Source organism: Sorex fumeus, unplaced genomic scaffold, assembly GCF_029834395.1.
Source record: "Sorex fumeus unplaced genomic scaffold, SorFum_2.1 ptg000030l, whole genome shotgun sequence".
Taxonomy (NCBI): Eukaryota; Metazoa; Chordata; class Mammalia; order Eulipotyphla; family Soricidae; genus Sorex; species Sorex fumeus.
The window spans coordinates 16,575,652-16,601,088 of NW_026606087.1; the positions used below are offsets into that span (position 1 = coordinate 16,575,652).

The 25,437-nt window shown below is 51.7% G+C and overlaps 3 protein-coding genes across 8 annotated transcripts; 1 reads left to right on the forward strand and 2 right to left on the reverse strand.

Annotated features, from left to right (window-relative positions):
• Positions 1 to 383: 383 nt before the first annotated feature.
• On the reverse strand, positions 384 to 7,706 carry LAMTOR1 (late endosomal/lysosomal adaptor, MAPK and MTOR activator 1). The gene is made up of 5 exons (XM_056115996.1): positions 7,488 to 7,706; positions 2,426 to 2,568; positions 2,165 to 2,242; positions 1,736 to 1,862; positions 384 to 1,015 (listed from the first exon to the last, which is right to left on the reverse strand). Exons 1-5 carry the CDS (start codon positions 7,527 to 7,529, stop codon positions 923 to 925), a joined length of 483 nt encoding a protein of 160 aa, XP_055971971.1. The 5' UTR covers positions 7,530 to 7,706; the 3' UTR covers positions 384 to 922.
• Positions 7,707 to 11,388: 3,682 nt separating this feature from the next.
• On the forward strand, positions 11,389 to 16,104 carry LOC130025092 (transmembrane O-methyltransferase). The gene is made up of 4 exons (XM_056115990.1): positions 11,389 to 11,403; positions 11,881 to 12,148; positions 14,614 to 14,810; positions 15,784 to 16,104. Exons 1-4 carry the CDS (start codon positions 11,389 to 11,391, stop codon positions 16,102 to 16,104), a joined length of 801 nt encoding a protein of 266 aa, XP_055971965.1.
• A 541-nt stretch (positions 16,105 to 16,645) lies between these two features.
• ANAPC15 (anaphase promoting complex subunit 15) lies at positions 16,646 to 20,854 on the reverse strand. Of its 6 annotated transcripts, none has more exons than XM_056115998.1 (5): positions 20,683 to 20,854; positions 19,214 to 19,338; positions 17,555 to 17,614; positions 17,104 to 17,241; positions 16,646 to 16,978 (listed from the first exon to the last, which is right to left on the reverse strand). In XM_056115998.1, exons 2-5 carry the CDS (start codon positions 19,331 to 19,333, stop codon positions 16,919 to 16,921), a joined length of 378 nt encoding a protein of 125 aa, XP_055971973.1. In that variant the 5' UTR covers positions 19,334 to 19,338; positions 20,683 to 20,854; the 3' UTR covers positions 16,646 to 16,918. The 6 variants fall into 6 exon arrangements, with proteins under 6 accessions (XP_055971973.1, XP_055971972.1, XP_055971977.1 ...); XM_056115997.1 differs by having other exon boundaries at positions 19,214 to 19,343; positions 20,683 to 20,843; XM_056116002.1 differs by having other exon boundaries at positions 16,646 to 16,966; positions 19,214 to 19,343; positions 20,683 to 20,841.
• Positions 20,855 to 25,437: the final 4,583 nt, after the last annotated feature.

Consider the following 25,437-nt stretch of genomic DNA (forward strand, 5'->3'; position numbering starts at 1 on the left):
GCTTATTGTTACTTCCACTGAGCCTGAGGCAGTGCCCTGCAGAAGGGCAGCTGTCTCCCCCAGCTGGTTCAGTGTGAGCGGTGTTCCCATTCATTGGAGAACAAACAAGCACGATCCTTGGTGGGAGTGGGGTAAGTGTGTGTGCTGCTAGATATTGAAATTAGGGAATCAACAAGCAGTGTTAGAACAGTGAGTCACATCCCTGCCCCAACCAGTTTTATCATCTGATCTGAGTGTCAGCTAAGACCCTTATCTTCTGAATTCCTCTTAATGGTCCTAAAAGAAACCCCCCACCCAACAATCCACTCGCTGCTCACAGACTGGAGTCACTGAGGTGAGTGGATGTGGTGGGCAAGACAGAGGGGCTACAAGCAACACACAAATGAATACACTTCCTTTATCGAGGGTGACAAACCAAAACAAAACCCCCAAACATGTAAAAACCCAGGGTGCTAGAAATACAAACTCAACTCATACAAATTCAAGCTTGTCTAGACCCTGGTCACAAACCCTAATGAGGTGCTGCAAGCACCAAGTCAGGGAGAGAGGAGGGCAGGAGTGAGGTCATGAGAGAGGGTGGGGGGAGGCCTCTGAGGCCCCCTACAGTGATCACCCTCACAATGGTACCTCCACCTTGCCAGGGGATGGGAGGCGCCCCCGGCCCTGTCCGTTTGACCCCCACCCCGCCCCTGGGCAGGGTTTTGCAATAATTCGACCAGTCCCAAATGGTTCAACCCTCCCTTGCTCCATCCTCACTTGCTCTGGCCTCTAGGCTCGCTCTCCTCCTCCTCCTCCTCCACATTCTTCTGTGATTAGTAGCAGGTTAGGGTACTGTATAAGCCGCAGTGAGGCTGGGGGCCAGGGGGAGCGGGTGGAGACAGGGTGAAGAGAGGAGAAGAGCTGTCCAAGGACCCTCCTCTCTTCACGGGATCCCAAACTGTACCACCAGCTCTTCTTTTGCATCCACACGGATCTGAGAAAGTGCACTGTAGGCGTAAGCAGCTATCCTGGAGACCTGAGAGAATGGGGAGAAGATGGCAGGTTGGGTGAAGGGGGATCCAGAAAGCCGGGACAACAGGTTACAGTACTATAGCCCACTTTGTAGAAACTGAAGTAACACTGAATTGGTAAAGAACATTTCAGCCACACACTGTATACTGTTGGGCCAAGTGTGGATTCAAAGCGTCCCCGAGGTGTACAGACACCATCTGTGCTGTAACTGTGCTGGCTCTCTTAATTCCCTGATAGCCCCTGGACTCTGCCAGGACCACCAGGACTGACACACTGAGCTTCCCAAGAGGAAGTGTGCCTTGGCCCTGAGCAGTGTCAATTACATTTTCTCCCATTCGATCACGTGACTGAAACTGTATCTTGTCCTGGCATCTCAATAGGATGTGGAGGGCAGTGCTCTGTTTTACTGCAGATTGCAGTTAACCTCTGCTCTTCATCGACACAGTGGCATGTGGTTTCAGGGTATAAACGTGATCGTTCTCTTTGACCCACTGTACAGTGCTTGGGAGGGACAAATAAAGCTTTTTGTCCATCTTTCCTACTTGGCTTTGGCAGCTCTTGCGAACTCGGGTGCAGCAAGAGTGAAGGGACAGTGGGGCACAGGAAGTCACGGGGAAAGGCAAGGTTGAGAGGAGGCGATGGGAAAGGGTCCCCACTCCGCCCCCACCTCCTCAAGAAGCGGGCTGTGGGCCGTGGGAAGGCAGAGGGTGGGCTGGAGGCTCACCTGCTGCAAGTCAGAGAAAGGGATGGGCTCGCTGGCCAGCACTTGGTGGGGCTGGCTGGTGAGAGACGGCAGCGGTGGCGGCTTCTTCCAGTGGGTCAGGCTGCTGCTCAGCACAGCCAGGCGAGTGCTGGCCAAGAAGGAAGGGCGGGGTGGGCTGTCACCCAGAGTCCAACGGGCCCCAGCCTGCCCAGCCCAGGTCAGCCTCCCTCCCCCAGGCCAGAGAAGCAGCGTGACCCAGCCTTAGCACACCACGGACTCACTCCAGGCCCGTCTCCCGTGACCTCCCATGACCAGAGTGGCAGACCAGGCAGACAGGGCTGACAGGGACACCGCCCAAAGCACCGAGGGATCTGCAGTCAGTCCTGGACCGGAACCGGAGAGGAAGGAGGCACCCGAGAGCTGGGGGGGCGCCGCGGGCCAGGCGCTCACCTGTACTGTCGCGCCCGGTCCATGTACTCATGCTGCTCCATGCCCTGGGAGTCAGCGGCAGACACATCGATGATGTTGCTTCAGGGAAAGGAGGCAGAAAGGTCATGACAGGTGGCTTGGAGCGGGACAGACAGAGCTCACAGGCATGCCAAGCCCGGGCTATCTGACACCAGGGTCGGGGCCTCTCCACTGGGACAGGCGGGGCTCGATGGCAGCGCTCCCCACAGACCGGGGGCCCAGCCCTGTGCCCATGATGCTCACCTGGCTGTCTTGGCGAGGATGGAGGAGAGCAGGGCCTGCTCGTCTGTGCGGGCAGAAGGCAGGCTGTGGTAGTTGGGCTCGGCTCCATTGAGGGTTTTGGCAGGAGGGCTGCTCGGCAGAAGCAGCTTCCGCTCCTCTTGGTCCTAGGAGAGACCATGGGGGAGAAGTCAACCCCAGGCCCCTTAGTCCCACCTGCCACTCCTGGGCTCTCCTCAGCCCAGTTCTGACCTCTCACACCAAAAATAGCTTGATGAGGAAGAGCTCAGGCGCCCAGCTGGAGCGTATGTCCACTAAGATTCAGCTCCTGCCTGCCCACAGGCGCCCAGCTGAGTTGGGGCTCTGGGATGAATTCATGCGGAACCAAGTCCCTCCAGCAGCCATGGAAAGCGGGAGAGAGGCGGGTACTCGACAGCAGCCCGGATGCTTTAGGAGAAAGCCAACCGAGACTGGAAACCAGTGGCAGGGCCTGGAAAAGGAGGCAATGCCAGCCTCCCCCTGCACAGGTCAGTGCTCTGCACCAGGGTGGAGTCCAGACAGGCCTCAGGCTGCAGGCTCCCCCTCTCCTTCCATTATTTCAGGACAGAAGTCCCACTGCCCCAAGGTACACATGCTCACACAGAGCTTCCTTCTACCCTGGAGCCAGCTACATCTCTGGTACACCCGGGGGTCCTGAGAGAGGAGGAGATCAAGGGGGGAGGTGCACGACTGTCCCCTCCCATGCCAAGCCACCACTGCTCTATTAAAGCAGCTTCAATCGTGTGTGTGTGAACCTGTTTTTGATTTGGGGGAGCCTCACCTAGTGGTGCTCGGGGGAATAGTCTCGGGTCAGTACTCGGGAACAAACACTGCTGAGAACCCCTAGTTACCCTGCATGCAAAGCAACTGCCACGACAGCCCCCTGAGCTCTCCCTGGCTCCCACCACAGCAGTCTTGGTGCCTGCCTGACATGATGATGGCTTCTATGCCAGCCAGGGCCAAGCCAAGTCTCCAGAGTCCCAGTCTGCAGATCCTCTGTGTGCTTCACCGCCACCCGCTCCTGTTTTTATCGCCCTAGATCGAATCTGTTATCTTTCTGGATAAAATCTGCCTTGAGTCCATCAACTTCAAATTCCTGCTGGCTTTGTGCTGACCGCCAACTGGATAAGCAAATCTGCAGGTACCCATCTGTACCGCAAAGACAAGGGGCACAGGTGCCCAGGGGGCCCTCCTGGTAAAAGATGAGTCACCAACCCCGTGTCAGAACCGCCTGACTCCTCTGTGCTCCACCCCAGACCTATTTCGGCTCCTTCTCAATTCCCCTGCCCACCCCACAGCTCTCAGCAGCCACTTCCTCCAAGCCAGCAGCCCTCCCAGGCACGCCCCACCTCTCCAAGTTACTCTTCCTTCTCACGTAGTGTCCTCATCTCCCAAGAGCACCAAGAGATAGAAAAACTGGGCTTCGGCCCCATCACCTTCCACTCCCAGACAACCCCTTTCTCTTCTTAAAACTTGGGCAAGTTTTGGGGCTGGAGCGACAGTACAGTGGATATGGAATTTGTGCTTCCTGGGCCAACCCGGGTTCGAGCCCTGACACCCTGTATGGTTCCCTGAGCCTCACCAAAGAAAACCCCTGAGCAGGGTATCCCACTTGCTTGTGTCTATGTCTCTTTGCTTGCTCGCCCTTTCCACTGTGGAAAAGTCCCGAGTCCTCTCTTAAGCGGGTACTTCCTCCCTTTCTCTCCCCTCATATCTGAGTAAGTCGTAATAGAAAATATCTTGCTTCACTAAAAGAAGGGAAACAAAACCCAAAACACCACCATAAGAAATTCAGTCATGTCTTGATTTTTTGGTTTTCAGGTCTACCCTGTTGTGCTCAAGGTTCACGCGTGGCTCTACAATCAGGAATCATTCTTGGCAGTGCTGGGAGAAAAGCAAGTGCCCACCCCACTGTACCCTTTCTGGCCCATTCTGAAACTCAGGCAAGTCTTTTTTTTTTTTTCTTTTTGGGTCACACCCAGCGTTACTCAGGGGTTACTCCTGGCAGTGCTTGGGGGACCATATGGGATGCTGGGAATCGAACCTGGGTCAGCCGCATGCAAGGCAAACGCCCTACCCGCTGTGCTATAGCTCTAGCCCCTCAGGCAAGTCTTCAAAGACTTCAAAGACAGAACACATGCCAACGATTAAACTACTTGAAAAATTTTAAAAAATGATCAAACTAGTTGGAGAAGGAGAGCTAGCTCCATAATGACACCAAGTGTGCTTCCAACCTGAGCTTTCCCCTCTCTGGGCCCCTATCCCTAGGCAAGTGGAACATGAGGAAGTTTTTTCACACCAAGGTTTGTGCCTAATTCAGGTTCAACTAGTAATCAAGAGCCTGAGTATGAAAATATGTATGCACACACACATAACCCATCCAGAACTAGCCACCTGGTCTGTAAGCACAGCTGGGAGGTCATTTTGCCCAGTGGATAAAGCTCATAGCCTGGCAACAGGACACACTGGCTTAGCTATGTCACTTATCCTCTCTGAACTGTTTTGTCGCTTTTAAGTAGACATAACCAGAACCTTTAAGACAGATGGTTAGCAGGGGTCAAAAAAAAGTAACTACAAAAAAAAAAATAGCTACAGGGGGCTGGAGCGATAGCACAGCAGGTAGGGTACTTGCATGCGGCTGACCCGGGTTCGATTCCCAGCATCCCATATGGTTCCCTGAGTGCCACCAGGAGTAATTCCTGATGGCAGAGTCTGGAATAATAACCACCTGTGCATTGCCAGGTGTGACCCAAAATGCCGAAGGGAAAAAAAAAAAACCTACAGGGCCAGAGTGCTAATACTGCGGATAGGGGACTTGCCTTGCAGGCTGCTCACATGGGTTGGATTCCCAGCATTCCCTAAGATCCCCTGAACACCACCAGGAGTAGTTCCTGAGTGCAGAGCCAGGAGCAAGCCCCTAGTATCGTCAGATTTGGCCCCAACCCCCCCCCCCAAAAAAAAGTAACTCTTAAAAAACCTTGAGAAACTGCAACACCATAGATTTCTTTTTATTATAACAAAAGGGCAGAGATGAGAGTGAGAGGGAGGCCTGCTCAAGAGTTAAGACTTTGGGACAAGGGCCAGACTAAGTACAGGCAGTAGGAAACTTGCTTTGCACTGATCAACCTGGGTTTGATCTCAAGTATTCATATGGTTTCCAGAGCACTGCCAGGAGTGATCCCTGAGTACTGCTGGGTGTGACCCCAAAACAACAGGGGACAGTAAATGGATGTGGCCTGTATAATGCACAAACAGGCCACTGCCATATCAAGCGCTGAATCTCAAAGTTGGAAACAGAAGGGGGAGAAGGGGGTGCCGGAGAGTACAAGGGTTAAGGCACTTGCCTTACACCCATCAGACCCAGGTCCAAACCCCGGGTTTCCAGCCACATATGATCCCCCAAGCACCACAGGGGGGTTACTCCTGAGCACAGAGCCAGGAATGGCCCATGACCACCATGCCCCACAAAAAAGAAAGGGGGAGCCCAACAAGAGAAAAAGGGGAGATTCCAGAAAGCAACGAGCCAAACTACAGCTAGAAGCTTAAGTCTTGTCATAAAGCTTCAAGACTCACTCCCTGAAAAATGCCATACTTGGTTTCCAAGGGACAATTTCCTACCAGGTCACAGCTTTCCCGGGTGGCACAAATATGGTCTCCTCTAATATGCTGGGATGATGTGAGGATGAGATATGAGGACAGGGCACAGAGACATGACCCTGTGCCTACTGGGTATCTGAAGTCTTACTCAGAAAGGAACCGCCAAAGCTCCCAAATAAACATACCCCTCCCACTCCTGCTTAAACCCTTAAACCTGGGGCTCGAGTAATAGTACAGCTGGTAAGGTGCTTGCTTTGCACCTGGCCCAGTGATCAATGAGTTCAGCACCAGAAGCAAGCTCTGAGCATCGCAGAGTGTGGCCGCAAAACAAACAAATAAACAGAAAAAAACACTAACCAAACAGGATATGTGATTGCAGAAAAACCTACTTCCCCGGCTGGAGGGCTGGAGTGATAGTACAGCGGGTAGGGGTCTGCCTTGCCCAAAGTCAACCTGGGTTCGATTCCCGGCATCCTATATGGTCCCCTGAGCACCGCCAGGAGTAATTCCTGAATGCATCGCCAGGTGTGACCCAAAATGCAAAAAAAAAAAAAAAAACCTACTTCCCAAGTACCAGTACCATAATCCATTTCTTACCACCAAATCATCGGCTAGACTGCGAGTTATTTAAGGAAACCTTTCTGTGGTCCTACCCATTGTGTGTTGAAATGTAGAAACCAAGTGTGGAGCCTATCAGAAGGGTGAGTGACCAACAGCTTCAACTTCACCCTGGGAAAAGCAGGTCATCAGGGCAGACACCCAGGAGAAGGGAGAATGCACCGACTTTAAATTTAAAACTTTCCTCTTCTGTATATCCCGACCCTGCACAGAGATTAGACCTCGAAAGCCTACTTCCCAAGCACCAAAAGCCAAGATGAGCTCCCACCCTCCCTCTTCCTCCAATCTCATCCAAGTTCAACCCGATTTGTGTATTCAAGGAACTTCCCACACGTCGTGATGTCTTCATTGGAATATTAAGTCCCCCACTGGCTAGTTCAAACGACACCACTTGCAGAGGCCTTCGCGGACCCCAACCCAGCAGTGACCTTCCTTCTCCAACCCCGGCTGAGCGAATACACGGGTTCCTAGTTCACCTCGGCAGACCCACCCCTGCAAGGATTCGCAAAGCCCGCTTATACGAGCCCCAGAGCGGGCACAGGAAGCGGGGAGGGACTGCTTCCCGGGGACCTGGGCTTTGGAGCCTCGAAACCCAACAGCGCAGAAGGGGACGGGGGCTGACAGCGAGGGGAGCGAGCAGGGCAGGCGGCCGCCTGCACGCCCCGACGCGGGGACCGTGGCGAGAAGCGAGGCGAGAGCCAGGCCCGGCGTCCCTTCTGTCCTCTCCGGGCCTCCGTAGTCCGGGCGCCCTGCAGCCGACTCCCCCTCCGTTGCAAGCCGGTTTCTGCGCCCCGTGCCCCACGGCCTCGGCCGTCCTTCCCGAGCCCCGCACCTGGTCCGAGTCCTCGTTCTCGCTGCTGTAGCAGCACCCCATGGCCGGGGTCGGGCCGGGCGCTCAGGCCGCGCGGAGGAGGGACGGCGTCCGTCAGGAGCCCTTCCGGTCACATGACCCGTGGCCGTGTACCGCAGGCCGCCAGCCGCCTCCGCGACTGCCCCTCGCCCGAGCGCCCAGGCTGGGGCCGCGGCCGCCTCCACCCGACTTCCGGTCCCGCCCCAACACGTGATCACTGCCAACCAATGGAAAGCCCCAGTCGGCACCCTGCCCGCCCGGACGCGAGCACGTGAGCCAGGAGAGGGAGGGGCGAGTCACATGACTTAGGGTCTTCCTGCTACCTGAATTCCCTGTTTTCCACCTGGGGCTGTGTGAGCACCTTGTGAGTTGTCGCAAGGGGGTCGCATAACTGCCCGGCTACCTTCCTGGCTAGGGAGAGCCCACTTACCAGATGCCTTCATGTTCCAAGGGCAAGCGGGATCCAAACTCACTATTCTTGGAGTGTCTAGGAGGACCTTGAGGCCTTGCGCCAAGTTAAGGGACAGCATGTGATGTCCAGAGATGTCCGCTCCTCGGGCTTCTCAGACGTGAGGGAAGACGGACTGTAGACCCTCACACGCTGAAGATGGGGTGGAATTCAATCTTGATGGAGATAGGGACCACTTCACTGATTTTGGCTTCAAGGCACTTCTCCACGTTCCTAGCTTTTGACAGCAGCCTTAGTAAATCTAACACGGGGGCCGTCAAAGCCCTTCCTTAAAATCACCCAAGTTTTCCTTTCGTTGCACCTGAGTTCACCCAAACTGTGGGAAGTACCTAAACCGAAATAGGAGGGATGAACAGGAAGCTTTATTTGGCTGTCCCATAAACTGCACAGTGGTTTGGGGCCTCCAATTCTCAACAAGTGACTCAAAGACTGATCACTTGAGAAGACAAAGAAGAGGGCCAGAGCGATAGTACAGTGGATAGGGATAGGGTGTTTGACTTGCACACAGTAGAACGACCTGGGTTCAATCCTGGGTTCGTCCCATATGGTCCCCTGAGCTCCACCAGGAGTAGATTTTTTTTATTTTACTTTTTTATTGCATCATTGTGAGAGAAATCCTTACAAAGCTGGTCATGATTAGGTTTCAGTCGTACAGTGTATCAGTACCCATCCCTCCACCTTCCAGTGTCCATTTCCCAGCACCAGTGTCCCCAGATTCCTTCATATCACCATCAACACCTCAGCATGCCTCTATGGCAGGCACTTTTCCCCTATCTCTCCCCCTATCTCTCTCTCTCTCTGTAATTCTTGACCATCTTAGCCCCTGGGCATAGATGTGACCCAAAGAGCCAAAAAAAAAAAAAAAGACAAAATACAACAGGAAGAAATGTGCCCATATATGGTCTTTGGAGCATTTTTACGTATGAAAAAAAATGGAACAACCAAAAAGTCTAATAATAAATTATGGTATATCCACGTAAGAGGTTATATATACAGCCAGTAAAACTGATAACCAGTTACATGCAGCCAGTAGAACTGATGCTTTATTGGCATGGCAAGACTATATTTTCTAATAATAAAAAATTTTATAAAAAGACTGATCATATTTATACCCTAAAACTACATTCCAATGTGTCAAGAGCATTCAAGGTTAACTGCAATCTGTAGTAAAACAAAGACTGTGCCATATTCTGACAGGGGAACAAGATACAGTTACAGTCATATATGATCAAAAGAGAGAAAATGGTATCTTCTACACTGCTCAGGGTCAGGACACACTTTCCCATAACTTACAGGGAGTTAGTCCAGATGGTTGCAGGCAAAATCAAAGGACTAGCAAGGAGTTACAGGGCACACAGTTAGAAAGTTAGCACAGATGTGTGCCTATAAATCTCAGGGACAAAGGGCAGAGCGATTGTACAAGAGGTAGGACATTTACCTTGCATACAGCAGACCAGAATTCAATCCTCAGAGTCTCATATAGACCCCCAAGGACACCAGCAGTATTCTCTGAGCATGTTGGGTGAGGCCCCAAAACAAAACAGAATCTCTGACAAACCGTTAACCCTTACTTGACCCAACTGTACGTGGATTCAGTTTTCTTTACTAATGCAATGCTGTAACAGTCCACAGGTTGGTAGATAACACCTTGCGTCCAAGGCTGTCATTTGATGTCTTGTACAGTCAAGATTCCTGTTGTCAGGGGCACAGGGATTGGGGAAGGGTAGAGGAGGTGCCTCACAAGTTATACACAAACGCTTGCAATTTGCTTATTCATGTCCTAAACCTTGCCAGTGAGGCCTTGCACATTGTCGTGCCCCTGCCCTGGCCCCCAGATCTACCTTGGTCTTAAAGATTGTACATATAACTTAGTATTATGCTAAGTTCCGACCCATGGGGGGAATGCCTTTTCCTTTCTCTTCCACTTTCCAATAAGCTTTTCTACCTTCTAAAAAAAGAAAAAGAGGGGAAAGACTCAACATGTACTATCCTCCGGATTGTCTTTCTGTTTGGGCCACACCCAGCTGTTCTCAGGACTGATGCCTGGCTCTGCCCTCTAGTGGTGTTGGTGACAACCATAAGTGGTGCTGGAGATTTAAGCCCTGTAGGCTGTATGCAAGGCAAGCGCCTTCCCTACTTACTGTACTATCATATCTCCAGCCCCTGGAATGTCTCTTCTGACTATTCTCTGGGCCTCTGCAGCTACATGTGTTTCATTCTTATCGGGTACTGATTTTTTCCATTTATTGAATCAAATATTTCCTAAATGAGGGGCTGGAGTGATAGCACAGTGGGTAGGGCGTTTGCCTTGCACACGGCCAACTTGGATTTGATTCCCAGCATCCCATATGGTCCCCTGAGCACCGCCAGGAGTAATTCCTGAGTGCAAAGCCAGGAGTAACCCCTAAGCATTGCCAGGTGCAACCCAAAGAGAAAAAAAATATCCTGAATGTCCACAATGTGCCACACACTGTTTTGTCTAGATACAAAACAGCTCACAAACATCTCCAAGTCTCAGTATTGATGAAGCATCCATTTAGAGATGACCTCATACTGTCCTCTCCTGTATCTTCTGTTAACTTCGTGGTTCCCTGAATTCAGGAACAGGCCCTAACTCTTGTCTGGGAGACAATTGCTTAAAGAAAACATGGATTTGGATGGAGTGGATCAGGGCTTCCCCATCCCCTTGGCTCATCCCTGCCCCTTCTCCCAGCATAAGGGGTCTGAGCAGAAACCACCAAACTCAGCAAGTTCTCTGAGGGCTCTCAAAAAGGAGGCAGCCTGGCCACTTTGTCCCTGGGGCCAGAAACTTGAACTGCAAGTCTCAGGTGACAGAAGCAGCCTCCACATCAATAATTGAAAGCTGATCCAGCCTGCCTCAGGATTCTCCCCCTGAGACGCCAAGGACTCCGCCTCTGGTCCTATGGTTCGATCTTCCCCACACCAGAGTCTCCAGCCCAGGTAAGCAGGGTCCTTGTGTGTGGGTTCTCAAGCACTTCACACTGTCACCTAAATGTGCTCATGCATCCATTTCTACTTTCATTTTCGGTCCACGCCAGGCAGCTCCTTAGGAGGGGGTGCAGAGCCATGGCATGGGAGAAGAGAATGCACATAATCCTCGGGGGGAACAGGAGGAGGACTGAGTGGAGAGGAAGCATGTGTGGTGTGCGTGTGTATGTGAGGAGAACGCAAGGTAGGGGAGGCGGGACTGGGACAGACTCTCGGCCCCCAGGAAGACCAGTCAGGGAGGGTTGTGTGGTGGGAAGGACATTCATGCTAACATTCTATGGAGTGAGGGTTGTGACTGCCTCTACTGAGGCAGCGAGCAGGGGCAGTGAAGGTGTCCCAGACATAAAGCTGTCATCTCTGGCTACAGTTTTGGGTCAGAGAAGAGCAAGCGGGTGAGGAAAGAGGATGGGGAAAGCAAAGGTGGAAAGGGAATAGCTCTGGTCCTGAAGGAGTGACCACAGTTGAGGGGAAATGGAGAGATGGATTCAAGAACCAGAAGTGTCAAGGGGTGCTTGTGGGGTGGGGTGCTGAGTTTAACGTCTTCTGAATTACAGGGGTAGGGAATCAGACTGACTTGTGTTCTGACTCTGAGGAAGAAACATGGTTTTGTTGTTGTTTTCAGTTTGGGGGTCACACTCAGTGGCATGACCATTCACTCAGGACTGTTCCTGGATCTGAGCTTAGGAATGACCCTTGGCAGGGATTGGGGGACCCTATGTGGTGCTGGGGATCAAACTAGAGTTATTGCATGCATGGTGAGTGTCTTAACCCCTGTTCTATCTCTAACCCAAAGAGCCATGGTTTATGAGCTGTAGGGATAATAGCTGCTTTCGTTCAGAGTAGCACAGATCAAGATAAATAGCAGGGATGGGTGTCCTTCCCTCCTCCCTTCCTCAGGACGGAGCCATGTCTCCTGCCATCGCGCTGGCCTTCTTGCCACTGCTGGTGACCTTGCTGGTGCGGTACCGGCACTACTTCCGGCTTCTGGTACGCACAGTCTTGCTCAGGAGCCTCCGAGACTGCCAGTCAGGCCTGCGGATCGAGGAGCGCGCCTTCAGCTATGTGCTCACCCACGCACTGCCTGGGGACCCCGCTCACATCCTAACCACGCTGGACCACTGGAGCAGCCACTGCGAGTACCTGAGCCACATGGGGCCTGTCAAAGGTGAGTGTTCCACAGCCTTCCACTTAGGAAGAATCAAGGTGGGGAAGGAGCAGCCAAGGTCAACTGCAGCCTCCCTGGATAGATTGTGCATCCTTATCTTCTCTGGGTTTTTCCTCCTGCTAAAATGAGGGGACTGGGAAAATTTATTCATTCATCCAGCAAATATTTATTGGGATGTGTGGGGGGCGGGGAGGGGAGTGGGGACTCTGTGCTCAGCAATCTTACCTGGTGATACCCAGGAGACCCTCTGTGGTGTTGGAGTCAGTGGGATGCAAGGCAAGCACTTTAACCCTTGTACTATTTCTGTGACCCTGCATGTTGCCTTTTTGATACCAGGCATAGGCCAGGTGATAGGGGAAGAAGCCACAGAGATAACTCATCCACAAATTCTGGTCTCAGGGGGAGCATAAAGCCCAAGGCAGTGGCAGAGAGAGAGAGAGAGAGAGAGAAACAGACAGAGAGAGAAACAGAGAGAGAGAGAGGGAGAGAGAGAGAGAGAGCTTAAAGCTTAAAGGACTGGGGCACAGGCTTTGCATGTGTGGCCCAGGTTTAACTGCTGACACCACATGTCCCCTGAGCACCATCGGAAGTGACACCCCTACTCCCAAGCATGACCAGGTGTGGCCACAAACCCTAACCTCCCCACCCCCAGAAGTCCCCAAGTAATGAGCATCCCAGTACATATCCTGTGATGTTAATGATCCTTGTCCACAGGTCCCAACTTCCCATTCAGGATAGTTGTGTCTGGATTGTCTTGAGTCTAGTTCCCATTACAAGTGCTTTCTGTTTCTGGTTTTAAGATATGTGTCTAGGTCTGGAAAGATGGCTGAGCTCATGCTTTGCATGCAGGAGCCCTAGGTTCAATCCCCAGCACCACATGATCTACTGAGCACTACTGGGAATAGTCCAAGCACTGTGGGTATGACCTGAAAACAAACCAAAAAAGACATTCGTCCAGGCAGCTGTCCCTCTCAGGTCTGAATTCTCTGTGTTCAGGAATCACTCCTGGTAGGTGCAGGGGACCAAAAGTGGTGCTTGGGATTGAACCCAGGTCAGGTGCATGCAAGGAAAACACCCTACTCGCGGTACTATCTCTCCAGCCTCAGTAGAGCATTTATTTTACTTGCATGTGTAAGGCCCTGGGTTTGATCTTCAGTATCATAAAAAAAATAATAATAAATTTAAAATTTTAAATGAAAAATGGAAAGAAGGGCCGGAGATATACTATAGTAGCATAGGGCATTTCCCTTACACATGGTTGACCCAGGTTCAATCTCTGGCACCCAATATGATCCTTCTAGCACCACCAGGAATGATCCCTGAGCACAGAGCCAGGAGTAAGCCCTGAGTACTGCCAGGTATGACCCAAAAAACAAAAAGAAAAAAAAGAAAGAAAAAATAAAAGGAAAGAAATTTGCCCAGGGGACAGCTTAGTGACTAAAACTCTTTCCTTACAAATGTGAGCCCATGAGCTTGCATCACATGTGCTGAGGGAGACCACAGTTAATCAGACCCTGGCTATTTGTGATTCCCTGATACAAGTGACTTATAGACAGGTGTTGCAAGCACCAAAAGTAATGGGTATAGAGGGCCAGTGAGATAGTACAGTGGTGGGGCATTTGCCTTGCACCCAACCGACCCAGGTTCAGTTCCCAGCACCCAACAGTGTCCCCTTGAGTCCTGTGAGGAGTGATCCCTGAGTGCAGAACCAGGAGTTAAGCCCTGAGTCCTGCTGGGTGTGGCCTGAAAAACAAAACAAAAATAATGGGTGCAGGGTCGAAGCAATAGTACAGCAAATATGAGGCTTTCTTTCCTTTTACACAGCCAGCCTGGGTTCCATCCCGTAGAGCCCCCCCATGCCTTGCTAGAAATAATCCCTGAGCATAGCCAGGTGTCCCAAAAATCAAACAAAAACAACAAAAAATACATATAATGGTTGCAACTCCTGGTGGGTACCAAAGATATGTGAGGGGCTGAAGAGATGGTTCCAAGGGCTGACTGTTTTAAATGAGGGATGTCAGGGTTCAATTCCTGACACTAGTTGGTCCTGAGCACCACCAGGAATAATCCTTGTGCACAGATCCAGGAGTAGCCCCTGAGTACTGCTGAGTGTGCTCCCAAAACAAATAGCAAAAAGGTACGTGAGCATCACAGCCCAGAGTGTGATCCCCAGCCATCATGTGTTAGTCCATTGCAACAAATGAGTGTGACCATCAGCCAGCACCATAGCCAATGGTGGGTGAGATTCTATCATCACACGAAGAGCAGGAGAGGGTGGGGAGAGCGATTCCTCCAGTTCAAGTCAGAAAAAGAGTCCATGAACAGAAGAGGAAATGAAACAGAAGTTCTCGCAAAAGTCTCGGAACTTTGGCAGTTGTTTCTTCTTTTTCAGTGGGGCTGCAGAGAGGCAGGTGGGCATTTGCCATCGCTTCTCTCAGGAGCCCGGGGCCCATCTCCTCCCACAGGGCAGATCCTGATGCGGCTGGTGGAGGAAAAGGCTCCCAACTGTGTGCTGGAGCTGGGCACCTACTGCGGGTACTCCACGCTACTTATTGCCCGTGCTCTGCCCCCCGGGGGGCGCCTCCTCACCATGGAGCAGGACCCGCGTACCGCAGCAGTAGCTGAGAAACTCATTCGCCTGGCTGGCTTCGACGAACGCATGGTCAGTCCCCTCCTCCCTGGCCTGCCGGCCCTGTCTCTTCCCTGCCACCCCAGGCCTTGCCCTCACCCCCAGGGGGCTGTAGAGAAAGCAGCTTGTTCAGGGGATTGTGATTATGGAGGGTGTCTGGGCTCCTGTCCTGTGCCAGCTCATTTGCACCTATTGTTGGCTGGGTAATTAAGCCATTCTGAGGAAGGTCTCAGGCCTGGCCAGCACAAGTGCTAAGGTGCCTGCATATGGCTTACCCTGGCTCAAGCCCGGCACCAAATATGGTCCCCTGAGAAAAGGCTCATAGGAGTGACCCATGAACAAAGAGCCTGGGTAAACCCTGAGCTCAGCTGGGTGCAGACCAGCACCCCTCAAAAGAGAGGAATGGATGGGCAAAGCAATAGTACAGCGGGTAGGGTGTTTGCCTTGCACGCGACCGACCCGGGTTCAATCCCCAGCATCCCAAATGGTACCCAAGCACTGCCCGGAGTAATTCCTGAGCACAGAGCCAGGAGTAACCCCTGAGCATTGCTGGGTGTGACCCAAAAAGCAAAAAAAAAAAAAAAAGGAATGGAGTTGCAGAGCTAGTACAGGGTACAGGAATTAAGGCATTTGGCTTATAATCAATTTACCCTAGTCTAATACCCAAAAGTTATATATGGTCGTCCAGGTCCCCCTAGGAGCAATCCCTGAACTCAGAGACAAGAGTAAGCCCTAATACTCCAATACCCCCTGGTGAGAGTCTCCAAATCCCCAACTCAGAAGACAAAGGTTTCATAGTCCATCTCCTGCGATCTGTGTGACTGTGAAAATCTTAGCCTCTTCACTGGATGATAAGGACCCTAACTTCCTGGTTCTGAGGCCAGGGAAAACATGGGGACTGCACGGAGACCTGGGCCAGGCCCTGGCATAAAGTACACCAGAGTCAGGTAGGGTCTGGGGGAGAACAGTCCCTCTCTCTTCACCGCAGGCCTGCCCATTCCCACAGGTGGAGCTCATTGTGGGTAGCTCAGAAGAGGTGATCCCGCGCCTGCGAAGCCAGCACCAGCTGAGTCGGGCCGACGTGGTGCTCCTGGCACACCGGCCCCGCCGTTATCTGCGGGACCTGCAGCTGCTCGAGGCCCATGCCCTGCTGCCAGCTGGTGCCACAGTATTGGCGGACCACGTGCTCTTCCCTGGTGCACCCCGCTTCTTGCAGTACGCCAAGAGCTGTGGCCGCTACCGGTGCCGCCTCCACCACACTGGCCTCCCAGACTTCCCCGCTATCAAGGACGGCATAGCCCAGCTCACCTATGCAGGGCCTGGCTGAGGTCCAGACCCAGGGGTGCTTACACCCCCTCCACCCCTGCCCAGGCAAGGACCAGAGTCTCCCCATCCCTCTCTGTTCGTGGTCTGACACCTGCTGGGCTCAGCGATGGGGCGATTCTGTCCCACCAAAGCTGCACATGGACCCGAGGCAGAGAGTTCCATCAGGCTGCCGGGCCCCATGGAACCCCTCTTCCTTCCAGGAAGCACTGGACAGGCAAGAGGCCTCCACTCCCAACCCAGCTCTGTCCTGAGTTTTTCTGGAAACTCCTAAAGGGGTCCTGTCCTGCTCCAAGACCTGGTCCCCGCTCTGAACACTGAGGACACTGGCTGCGTGACCCTTGGAGAGCCTGTCCTCCCAGCCCGGGGTGCTCTGGGTGGGGTTCCTGCAGGAATGGCAAGGGACCAGCTGCTCCAGAGGGAACTGCTAAGGAGCCTGGGCCCCACAGCAGGTGGGCCACAATTTCCTTGGCTGTCCTCTTCCCAAAGCTGTACAGATGCTGGATTCCTGAGGTCCCACCAACAGACGGGGAATAGACATGGGGGCAGAAATCAGTCCTGTTTCTTTATTAAAGAGTTACAAAGAAACTAGGCCCAAATGAGCAGGGAGGTACTGGCCACACAAGTGGGGTGGGTTCGGGCCCTGGAGATTCAGGGGCAGAATGTTGGCTGGCAGCCGAGATCAGTTCCTGGCAACAAGCTGAGGTGCTGCCTGAGGGTGAGTTTCCAGGCACTGGAGCGATCCACTGGTTCTGCAGGGGGTTCAGGCTGGGCGGGGCGGGCCTGGGATCTGCTGGAACCCAGTGTGTCTCGTCGACCTAGATCATCCACTGGTCCGGTTCCTGCTCGTTGCCCTCCATGTCCACCTGGAGATGAGGCTGCGTGTGGGTGGGGCCAGGCCTCAGCCACCGACAGGCCCCAAATGCAGATCCTGCCCCTTGGCCGCAGCTAGGAGAGGGGTCAGCACCTGGCCGCAGAGGTTCTCCCCAACATGCTGGCCTACCTCATTGACCTCGCCATCATCAGGGGATTCATTATAGTCATTCATCTCATCCATGTCTTGCATGTCCTCGTCATCCTCTGAGTCCTCTTCACTGTCTTCATCGTCGTCTTCATCCTCCTCTTCCTCATCATCATAGTGCTGAGGGAGGGGAGAAGCTGTTGGCTCTTCAGCCTACCCGGACTGATTCACAGGCTAACCCGCTTGGAGCCTCTCTCTGTGGCAAAGGAATGAACCCAACTCCCCAACCCTGCTCCCCCTGAGCTTAGCTATCTGGTGCCTGTTCTACAGAACCTCAGTGACTGGGTGCAGCACCCCCTCCCCGAACCCCTTCTCATAAGAGTTGAGGTCTACATCTTCCCTAAGGTCCTTCCCCAAGCAGGACCTAGAGAATTAGAGCAGAGCTTTGGTCCACTCCAGGCCCCATACAGGCCCACCTGCTGAAGCCACTCACCTCTGACGCTGGCTTGCCAATAGGTACCAGGTTATTGTCTTTCTCTGCAATGCTCTGGAGCTGTATGAAAAGGGAGGAGAGCAGGGTCAGGACCCAAATAAGGCAGGTCAGACCTGGGAGAAGACGCTCTCCCAAGGAGACTCACAATGTGGAGAAGCTGTCTTTCATTTCTCTGCTTAATTCATTTCCTGTGTCTCCTATCATCCTGACACTTAGAAACCGATTGATTAAATGGGGCTGGAGTGATAATACAGTGTGTAGAGCGCTTGCCTTGAACACAGTCGATCCATGTTCGATCCCAGGTACCACATATTGTCCCCTGAGTACACCAGGAGTGATTCCTGAGAGCAGAGTCAAGAGTGACAATTGCACCACACCTGAGCACAGAGAGGTGTGGCACAAGAACAAAAATCAAGACAAAAAAACTTCTGATTAAATTACTTACATTCTCTAGGCCTTTGTTTCTTCCTAAAACTTCGGTGAAGGTTAAGTAAGACTCAATACAAAACATGGCATCTGCCAAGCCTCCAATAGAGTCAAAATTAGTATTTCCTATACTTAAGGAAATGAGCCTGGGCTCTGATCTGGCCCAGATGTCCCCTGGTCCCTAGCAAATTAGAGCTCCATATATTAGCACCTATGAGCCTAGGTGTCCACAGCTCTCAACCTGATTCTTTCCAGCTCAAGGGAAAAATATCTCCTCCAGATTAAGTCTCCAGAGTAAGGGCTAGGGATGTAACTTAATGGTAAAGTATCTACCTTGTATACAAGAGACCTGGGTTTGAAATGCAGCACAGCAAAAAATAATTTAAAATAAACAGATAAATAGTAGGGGCCAGAGCGACATTACAGGGCTTAAGGCTCTTGCTTTGCAATGCAGCCAACACTGGTTTGATCCCCAACACCTCATACAATGCCCCAGAACCATAAGGAGTGAACCCTGATCAAAGAGTTGGGAGTATGCCCCCTCCCTCCAGCACTGCCTAGCATGGCCATTCCCCCCAAAATAAATGAAAAGACAGTAAGGGGGCTGGTGCAATAGTAAAGTGGGTAGAGCACTCGCTTTGCATGTGCCCACCAAGGTTCAGTTTCTGCATCCCATATGGTCCCCTGAGCTCCATCAGGAGTGATCCCTGATCCGAGAACCAGGAGTAAGTTCTGAGCACCGCTAGGCCTAAAAACCAAAATGAGACCCAAACTTCAATAACCAAACTTAGAAATGTCTAGCACGGGGCCGGAGCGATAGCACAGCGGGTAGGGCGCTTGCCTTGGATGCAGCCAACCTGGGTTCAATCCCCGGCATCCCATATGGTCCCCCAAGCACCACCAAGAGTAATTCCTGAGTGCAAAGCCAGGAGTAACCCCTGAGCATTGCTGGCTGTGACCCAAAAAGCGAAAAAAAAAAAAAAAAGTCTGGCCGGCTCGGGGTTGGGGGGAATAGGGAATCTGTGGGCAGAAACCTGGGAACCCTGGTGGTGGGAAGAAGACACTCTTGGTGGGATTGGTGCTAGAACAGAGTACGTCTAAAACCCAACTGTGGATAACTTTGTAATCATGGGGCTTCAATGAAATTCTTTAAAAAGCCCAAACAAACAGTAAGGCTGGGGCAACCCCCCTCCCCCGCCCCTCACACACATACTGTGCTTCGTCCCCACTCACCCAGGCCTGATGCTGCTGTTCTTGCTGCTGTAGCTCAGTCTCCTCCACACAGGGTCGGTCCAGATTAAACCACAGTGTCTCAGTCACCCGGGGTAAGAGTGATGGGAACAAGGTGGACATGGCTCCTAGACTGAGGGAGAGGGCTGGGTGAATCCAGCTCCCCGATTATGTCTAGGTGTCATTTGGTCAGTCCGGTTGAGAAACGGGATGCACAGGAAAACAACTTTTCCATGTGGCAATCAGAAAGACCTAGGATTGAATACTGGCTTTATCACTTACTAGCTGTTTAACGTTGGTCAAGGCACTTAAGCTCTCAGTCCCGGTTTTCTCATCTGTAGAATGGGGATAATAATTATATCCCCCACCATTACGTAATTAACGAAGACATAAAGCTGTTTGTAAACCATATGAAGGAAGAGAATGGAAGTCGGAGGTAAGAGGAATCCAGGTGCAGGCTCGGGTTACAAGATCAGACAAAATCAGAGATATCAGGGCTCTATGAAAACTCTACCTCCTCCAAACTACCGAGACGATTTTTTGCTCCTTTATAAATGGAGCCACACCCACCCAGTGTCAGCAACATTAACGACCGCCAGAGCCCCAGCCAAACGGGTCGGGGCTAACGGGCCGTAGTGTTTCTTCCCGTGAATACCGTTCGGTGATGCATCCTCGAGGCGTGAGTGCGTAAGTAGGCAGAGAGTGGAATGAACAAACGAAGGGGGAAGAGCATGCAAACTCTGCTCTGGCGGAACAACTGAGGGGGCTGACCCGCAGGGTTCCAGAGAATCTGAATCAAAGACTCTCCGTTCACTGGCAAACTGACAGCCGGCAACGGGCACACCCTGACTCGAGGTCATACTGTGAGTGGGAGCTTACGACTCCCGTGGGCAACAGATCCAGATCGGGTATTAGAAATGAAGGAAAGGATCTACGTCTAGTTTTCTTTTGCCCTAATTATGTGGCAGATCCAGGGCGAGCCCCTGCTCTTCCGTGAACCTCAGCATCCTGGCCCGGGTAACAGGAAAAAGCGCACCCACCCTCTAGATCAGAGGTAAGGAAGAGCCAGAGAAACAGAGTCCCGAACGCCCAGCCCCGGGCGGTCCAGCCGCTGCTCAGGGTTTTGACTTTGACTGACAGTGCGGATGACCAACAGGAATAAGGCAGGGGCGGGACTCACGCAGTAACTTCTCCTTATAGGGATGCCAATCGCGAAAGAAGCGAGGCGCAAACAAGGCCAATTAACTGGAGGGACTGTTAGTGACAGCAAGAGACACCAATGAGTGAAGGAGTCTGTGTGAGGGGGTGGGGCTTAACTTCAGGACGCGGCCAATGAGCTGGGACGCTTTAATGTTAAAAGTCGCCTACACCTGGAGCTCCTGAGGAGAGTCAGGGAAAACTAAATTTCTCTTAGGGGAAGAAGGGAAGATGGGGCAAGGAGATACAAGTCACAGCCTAGTTTTTGTACTTACCGCGCCGGTAGGCGGCAGCCGGCAGCGACCCGGAAGCGCTTCCTTCTGCCCCAGCGGAAGAACCCACCAGAGCCCGGGACACGGCAGACGCATGCGTCCTTGGTCTTCTTTTGTTTCCCGTTCCCGCCCACCTGGCCGGATGTGACGTTGCACGGCGCAGTCCCTTTGTCGAGGGTGGGAGATTCTTCGTTTACTCCGCCTAACGTCTCGGCCAATCGGTAGCTCCGGTCTGACTCCGCCCCAACGGCGCCTCTGAGCCCCGCCCCCCGGTCCCGAGGCCGCGTTTGCTGGCCAACCTCAACGGAAAAGTAGTTGGCTGCAGCCTGCGTTAGAACAAGGACTGTTTGTTCTCGGGGAAATTAGTCGGCTAGAATCACTTGACGGCTTGTATACTAGAATCACTTGGCGGCTTAACACCTCTCCTGTATATTCCCTCATTCTCAGTTTCCCGATTGGGTGCATATTTTAATTTATGGGTACCCTGAAATAAAGTTTTGTTTTTGTTTTTGGACTTACCTGGCAGTGCCCAGGGGTTAGTCCTGGCCCTGAGCTCAGGAATTACCCCTGGCTCAGGGGACCATATGGGATGGCGGGGATCGAACCTGGGTGGGTCGTGTGCAAGACCTATCCACTTGATTCTATTTCTAAGGGCTATCTGGCCCCTTGATTCTATTTCTAAGGTTTTTAATTGAAGGATAAAACTTGTCTCTCAGTGGGGCTGGAGCAATAGCAAAGTGGGTAGGGCGTTTGCCTTGCACGCGGCCAACCCGGGTTGGATTCCCAGCATCCCATATGGTCCCCTGAGCACCGCCAGGAGTAACCCCTGTGCATCACTGGGTGTGACCCCAAAAAAAAAAAACCTGTCTCAGAAATATCTACCTTGGCTTTGGGCTAAAATATAGCAGGTAGGACGCTTGCCTTACACGAGGAGGACCCAAGGCCAACAGGGCTTGATTCTGGCATTCCATATGTTCCCCCCATTCCGCACCCCAGTACCACCAGGAGTGATCCCTGAGTGCACAGCCAGGTGTAACCCTTGAGCATTGCCAAGTGTGACCCAAAGACAAAAAAGCCAAAAATAAAGAAACAAAGTAGGGGAATAAGTAATGCCCAAAGACAATAGAAATAAAGGCATGAAAATAGGTCCTTAATAGGAAGCTTGAGAGTGGGAGGGAGGGTTTTTGGAGGGGGTGTGGAAGGGAATGAAGAAAGGTCCTCTGGGGCTACAGAAATAGCAGACGGGGGGGGGGGGGGGGGGGGGGGGGGGGGGGGGGGCTGGCCTTGCATAATGATCCTCAGCACCCCAGATAGTTCACAGATCTCACCAAGGGTGAGCATGGAGTCAGGAGGAAGCCCTGATATGGGTAATAAAGAAGAATGGTTTCCTGAGCACTGCCAGAAGAGATCCCTGAGCACAGAGCCAAGGGGAAGCCTGAGCATGGTTAGGTGTGATTCCAAAACAAAACAAAAAAGAAAAAACCGGGCTGTAGCGATAGCACAGCAGGTAGGGCTTTTGCCTTGCACATGGCAGACCCCGGTTCGATTCCCAGCATCTAATATGGTCCCCTGAGCACCATCAGGAGTAATTCCTGAGTGCACGAGCCAGGAGTAACCCCTGTTCAACGCTGGTGTGACCAAAAAAAAGCAACAACCAAAAAAAAGAACAAGGAAAAACTGCCCCAGGCCTGCTTACCCCAACTTTACCCAACCCCAAGGATCCTTCCAGTGCCCACCCCCAAAGGCACAACAATGTTGCCCACTTTAGAAACTACTAATAGAAGTCCCTCTTCTACTTTGAGAGACACAAAGGCCCTGAAGAATAGATTTTGGTCAAATTTGTCTATATTTCTTTAATCCTCACATGGCCAGTCCTGAGCAGCCACTCAGTGTGGTTGTCCTTTTAAAAAAAAAAAATCTTTTTTTAAATTTTCCTTTATTCTTTATTATTTGGGGTGTTTTTTTTTGAGGGGGGTGTTGTTTTTTTGTTTTATTTTTTGTGTTGTCCAGTTTGTTTTCTTCCCTTCAGTCTAACAGAACCAAGTTCTGTTCACAGGGAAATGGGCCCTGAGTGAGTGGGAATAAGACAGGGAAGATCCACCTGTGGGGAAGAGGGCTGGGAAGGGCTCCTGGGGTGACAAGGGCTTGCAGAAGTCCAGGAAGGACGTCGTAGACAGCGAGGCTCGTGCAAGCGAGAGTGCAGAAGACGGAAGGGTGTGTGACAGGCCCTGGGAGAGAAACCGGACCGTGACCCAGAGCCCAACCCTTAAGAATGATAAATGCCCTCAGAAGAGAAGAAGGGGGTCAAAGTGACAGCACAGTGAGTAGGGCAATTGCCTTGCATGCAGTAGACCTGGGTTCGATCCCTGGCATCCCCTATGGTCCACCTATGCACTGCCAGGAGTAACACCTGAGTGCAGAGCCAGGAGTAACCCTTAGGCATTGCTGGGTGTGACCCTCAAAGAAAAGTTAAAAAAGAAAAAAAGAAGAGACATGGAGAAAAGTTTCCTGGAGCAGGAAAGGCTTCAGTGAGGCTTGGAGAATGCTTTAAAGATACAGACAGAAAGAAGAAAGAGAAACCTTCCCAGGGGGAGAGTACCCTGAGCCTGCAATAGGGTGTAAAAGGGAAAGACACTCCAGCAGGAGATCACGGAGGACTTGCAGAAAAGTCCCTCTGGGTGGGCTTGCTGAAGAAACTGAATCTCCACCTGGTTTCTTCAAGCAAACAGTTAATGGCTCTCTGGGCCTGGCTCTGAATTAGGGTAGTTGGATGCCAGAGTTTGTGGCTCTCTGGGTGATTTTGCATAGATTTGCTTATGGCCCCTCCACTTTCCTCACTCCACCCAAGAAAGAAAAAGAAACTGAGCAGAAAGAGAGGCTCTCTGTGACAGCAGAAGCCAAGGTGGAGGGAATACCCCCGTCTCCAAACATGCTCCCATGTCTATGCTTATTCCTGCCCAGAATATACATACAGGTGTGCTAACCAGGACTAAGGTCCCCAGCAATGTCCACACTCTAATTCCAGGGGCACTGAATGTTATATCACAAGGTAAAAGGAACTGAGCAGAGGTAATTGGGTTCTGAGAGGAGGGAAAGTAGCCTGGATTATCCAGGTGAGCCCTTTCTATTTACACAAACCCAGACATTGACTCATCCCACCTGTGGTGAGGGGAAAAGATGAAGATGGGCCATGCCTACAGTTAGGTACTGAGTTTGATCCCTGGCAGTGCATGATTCCCTACAGCATGGCTGAGGATAGCCCTGGTGGTCCTCCAGCACCACCAAACCTGCACAGTGATAATTCCCAGATTAACTTTTATGTATGCAGAGAACTCCAGGCCTAAAAACTTGGAGAAATTATATATAACTTTCTCCCAAAAACCATTCTCTGCCTTTTCCACTATGGAGAAGTGCGTGATCTTTCTCGAATACATCTCTTGCTCCCTTTTTCTCTCCTCACATCTATCTACATTTCTTTCGATACGAACTCTTTTGGAGACAGGGTGATAATATAGCAAGCAAGACAGTTGCCTTGCATGTGGCCAACCCAGGTTCAATCCCTGAGACTCCATATCGTTCCGCCAAGCAACACCAGGATGCAGTAGCATATAGCCAGGAGTAAGCCCTGAGCACAGCCAGGTATGGCCTGAAGACTGAAATAAATTAGTAAAAAAATTAATAAAAAACACTTTCGTAATGCTGTTAATTAACATATGCCTCAGAGACCTGGGCCCTACGCAAACAGGATGAGAATGCTATTCAGGTCTCCCAAAGAAGAATAGAACGAGCTATGCTTGGAATATCACATTTCACTCAAATGAGAGAAAGAATCCAGAGTTCCGACATCCGTGGACGATCAAGAATCAGGGACGCTGTCTCATTTGCCAAGGTGTCAAAAATCAGATGGGCTGGTCACGTAATGAGATTTAAAGACGACCGCTGGACTAGAGCTGTTACCGACTGGATTCCACGGGATGTCAAAAGACCGTGTGGCCGCCCACCTACCAGATGGTCATACTTCTTCATCAAGATCATGAACGATCGGTTTGAGGCTCTTCATGTTCCCAGAGCGAACAGATGCCATTGGGCTACACTAGCACATGACAGGGACAAATGGAGACGTTACTGGTGCCCGCTCGAGTAAATCGATGACTAATGGGAAGTTAAGTGATAAGTGATTTTGCCTTCTCAAAAGAGCCTCCAATAAGGACTCACTCGGGATGCGAGATGTGTGCTGAAAGTAGACTATAGACTGAACACTATGGCCACTCAATACCTCTATTGCAAACTACAACACCCTGAAGGAAAGAATGAGCAAAAGGGAATACTCTGCCACAGAGGCGGAGTGGGGTGGGGGGAATGGGGTTGGGGGGGGTGGGAGGACTACTCGGATCATTGGTGGTAGAGAATGGGCACTGGTGGTGGGTTGGGTACTCGATCATTGTATAACTGAAATCCAAGCACAAAAGTTTGTAAGTCTACAACTGTACCTCATGGTGTTTCACTAATTAAAAAAAAAAATCTCCAATATAGGGGCTGGAGCAATAGCACAGCGGGTAGGGCGTTTGCCTTGCACGCGGCCAACCCGGGTTCGATTCCCAGCATCCCATATGGTCCCCTGAGCACCGCCAGGGGTAACTCCTGAGCGCAGAGCCAGGAGTAACCCCTGTGCATTACCGGGTGTGACCCAAAAAGCAAAAAAAAAAAAAAAAAAAAAAAAGAATCTCCAATATAGCAGCGTTGGGAAAGACGAGTAAG

Excerpts from the sequence above, each read along its gene's own strand:
- LAMTOR1 (XM_056115996.1), bottom strand. The coding sequence starts at position 7,529 with ATGGGGTGCTGCTACAGCAGCGAGAACGAGGACTCGGACCAG. Across the intron at positions 2,569-7,487 it reads AGAACGAGGACTCGGACCAG|GACCAAGAGGAGCGGAAGCT; the intron begins GTGCGGGGCTCG and ends GGTCTCTCCTAG. Across the intron at positions 1,863-2,164 it reads GACCGGGCGCGACAGTACAG|CACTCGCCTGGCTGTGCTGA; the intron begins GTGAGCGCCTGG and ends CTTCTTGGCCAG.
- ANAPC15 (XM_056115998.1), bottom strand. The coding sequence starts at position 19,333 with ATGTCCACCTTGTTCCCATCACTCTTACCCCGGGTGACTGAGACACTG. Across the intron at positions 17,615-19,213 it reads AACAGCAGCATCAGGCCTGG|CTCCAGAGCATTGCAGAGAA; the intron begins GTGAGTGGGGAC and ends CTTTTCATACAG. Across the intron at positions 17,242-17,554 it reads TTGGCAAGCCAGCGTCAGAG|CACTATGATGATGAGGAAGA; the intron begins GTGAGTGGCTTC and ends CCCCTCCCTCAG.
- LOC130025092 (XM_056115990.1), top strand. Across the intron at positions 12,149-14,613 it reads CCACATGGGGCCTGTCAAAG|GGCAGATCCTGATGCGGCTG; the intron begins GTGAGTGTTCCA and ends CTCCTCCCACAG. Across the intron at positions 14,811-15,783 it reads CTGGCTTCGACGAACGCATG|GTGGAGCTCATTGTGGGTAG; the intron begins GTCAGTCCCCTC and ends CCATTCCCACAG.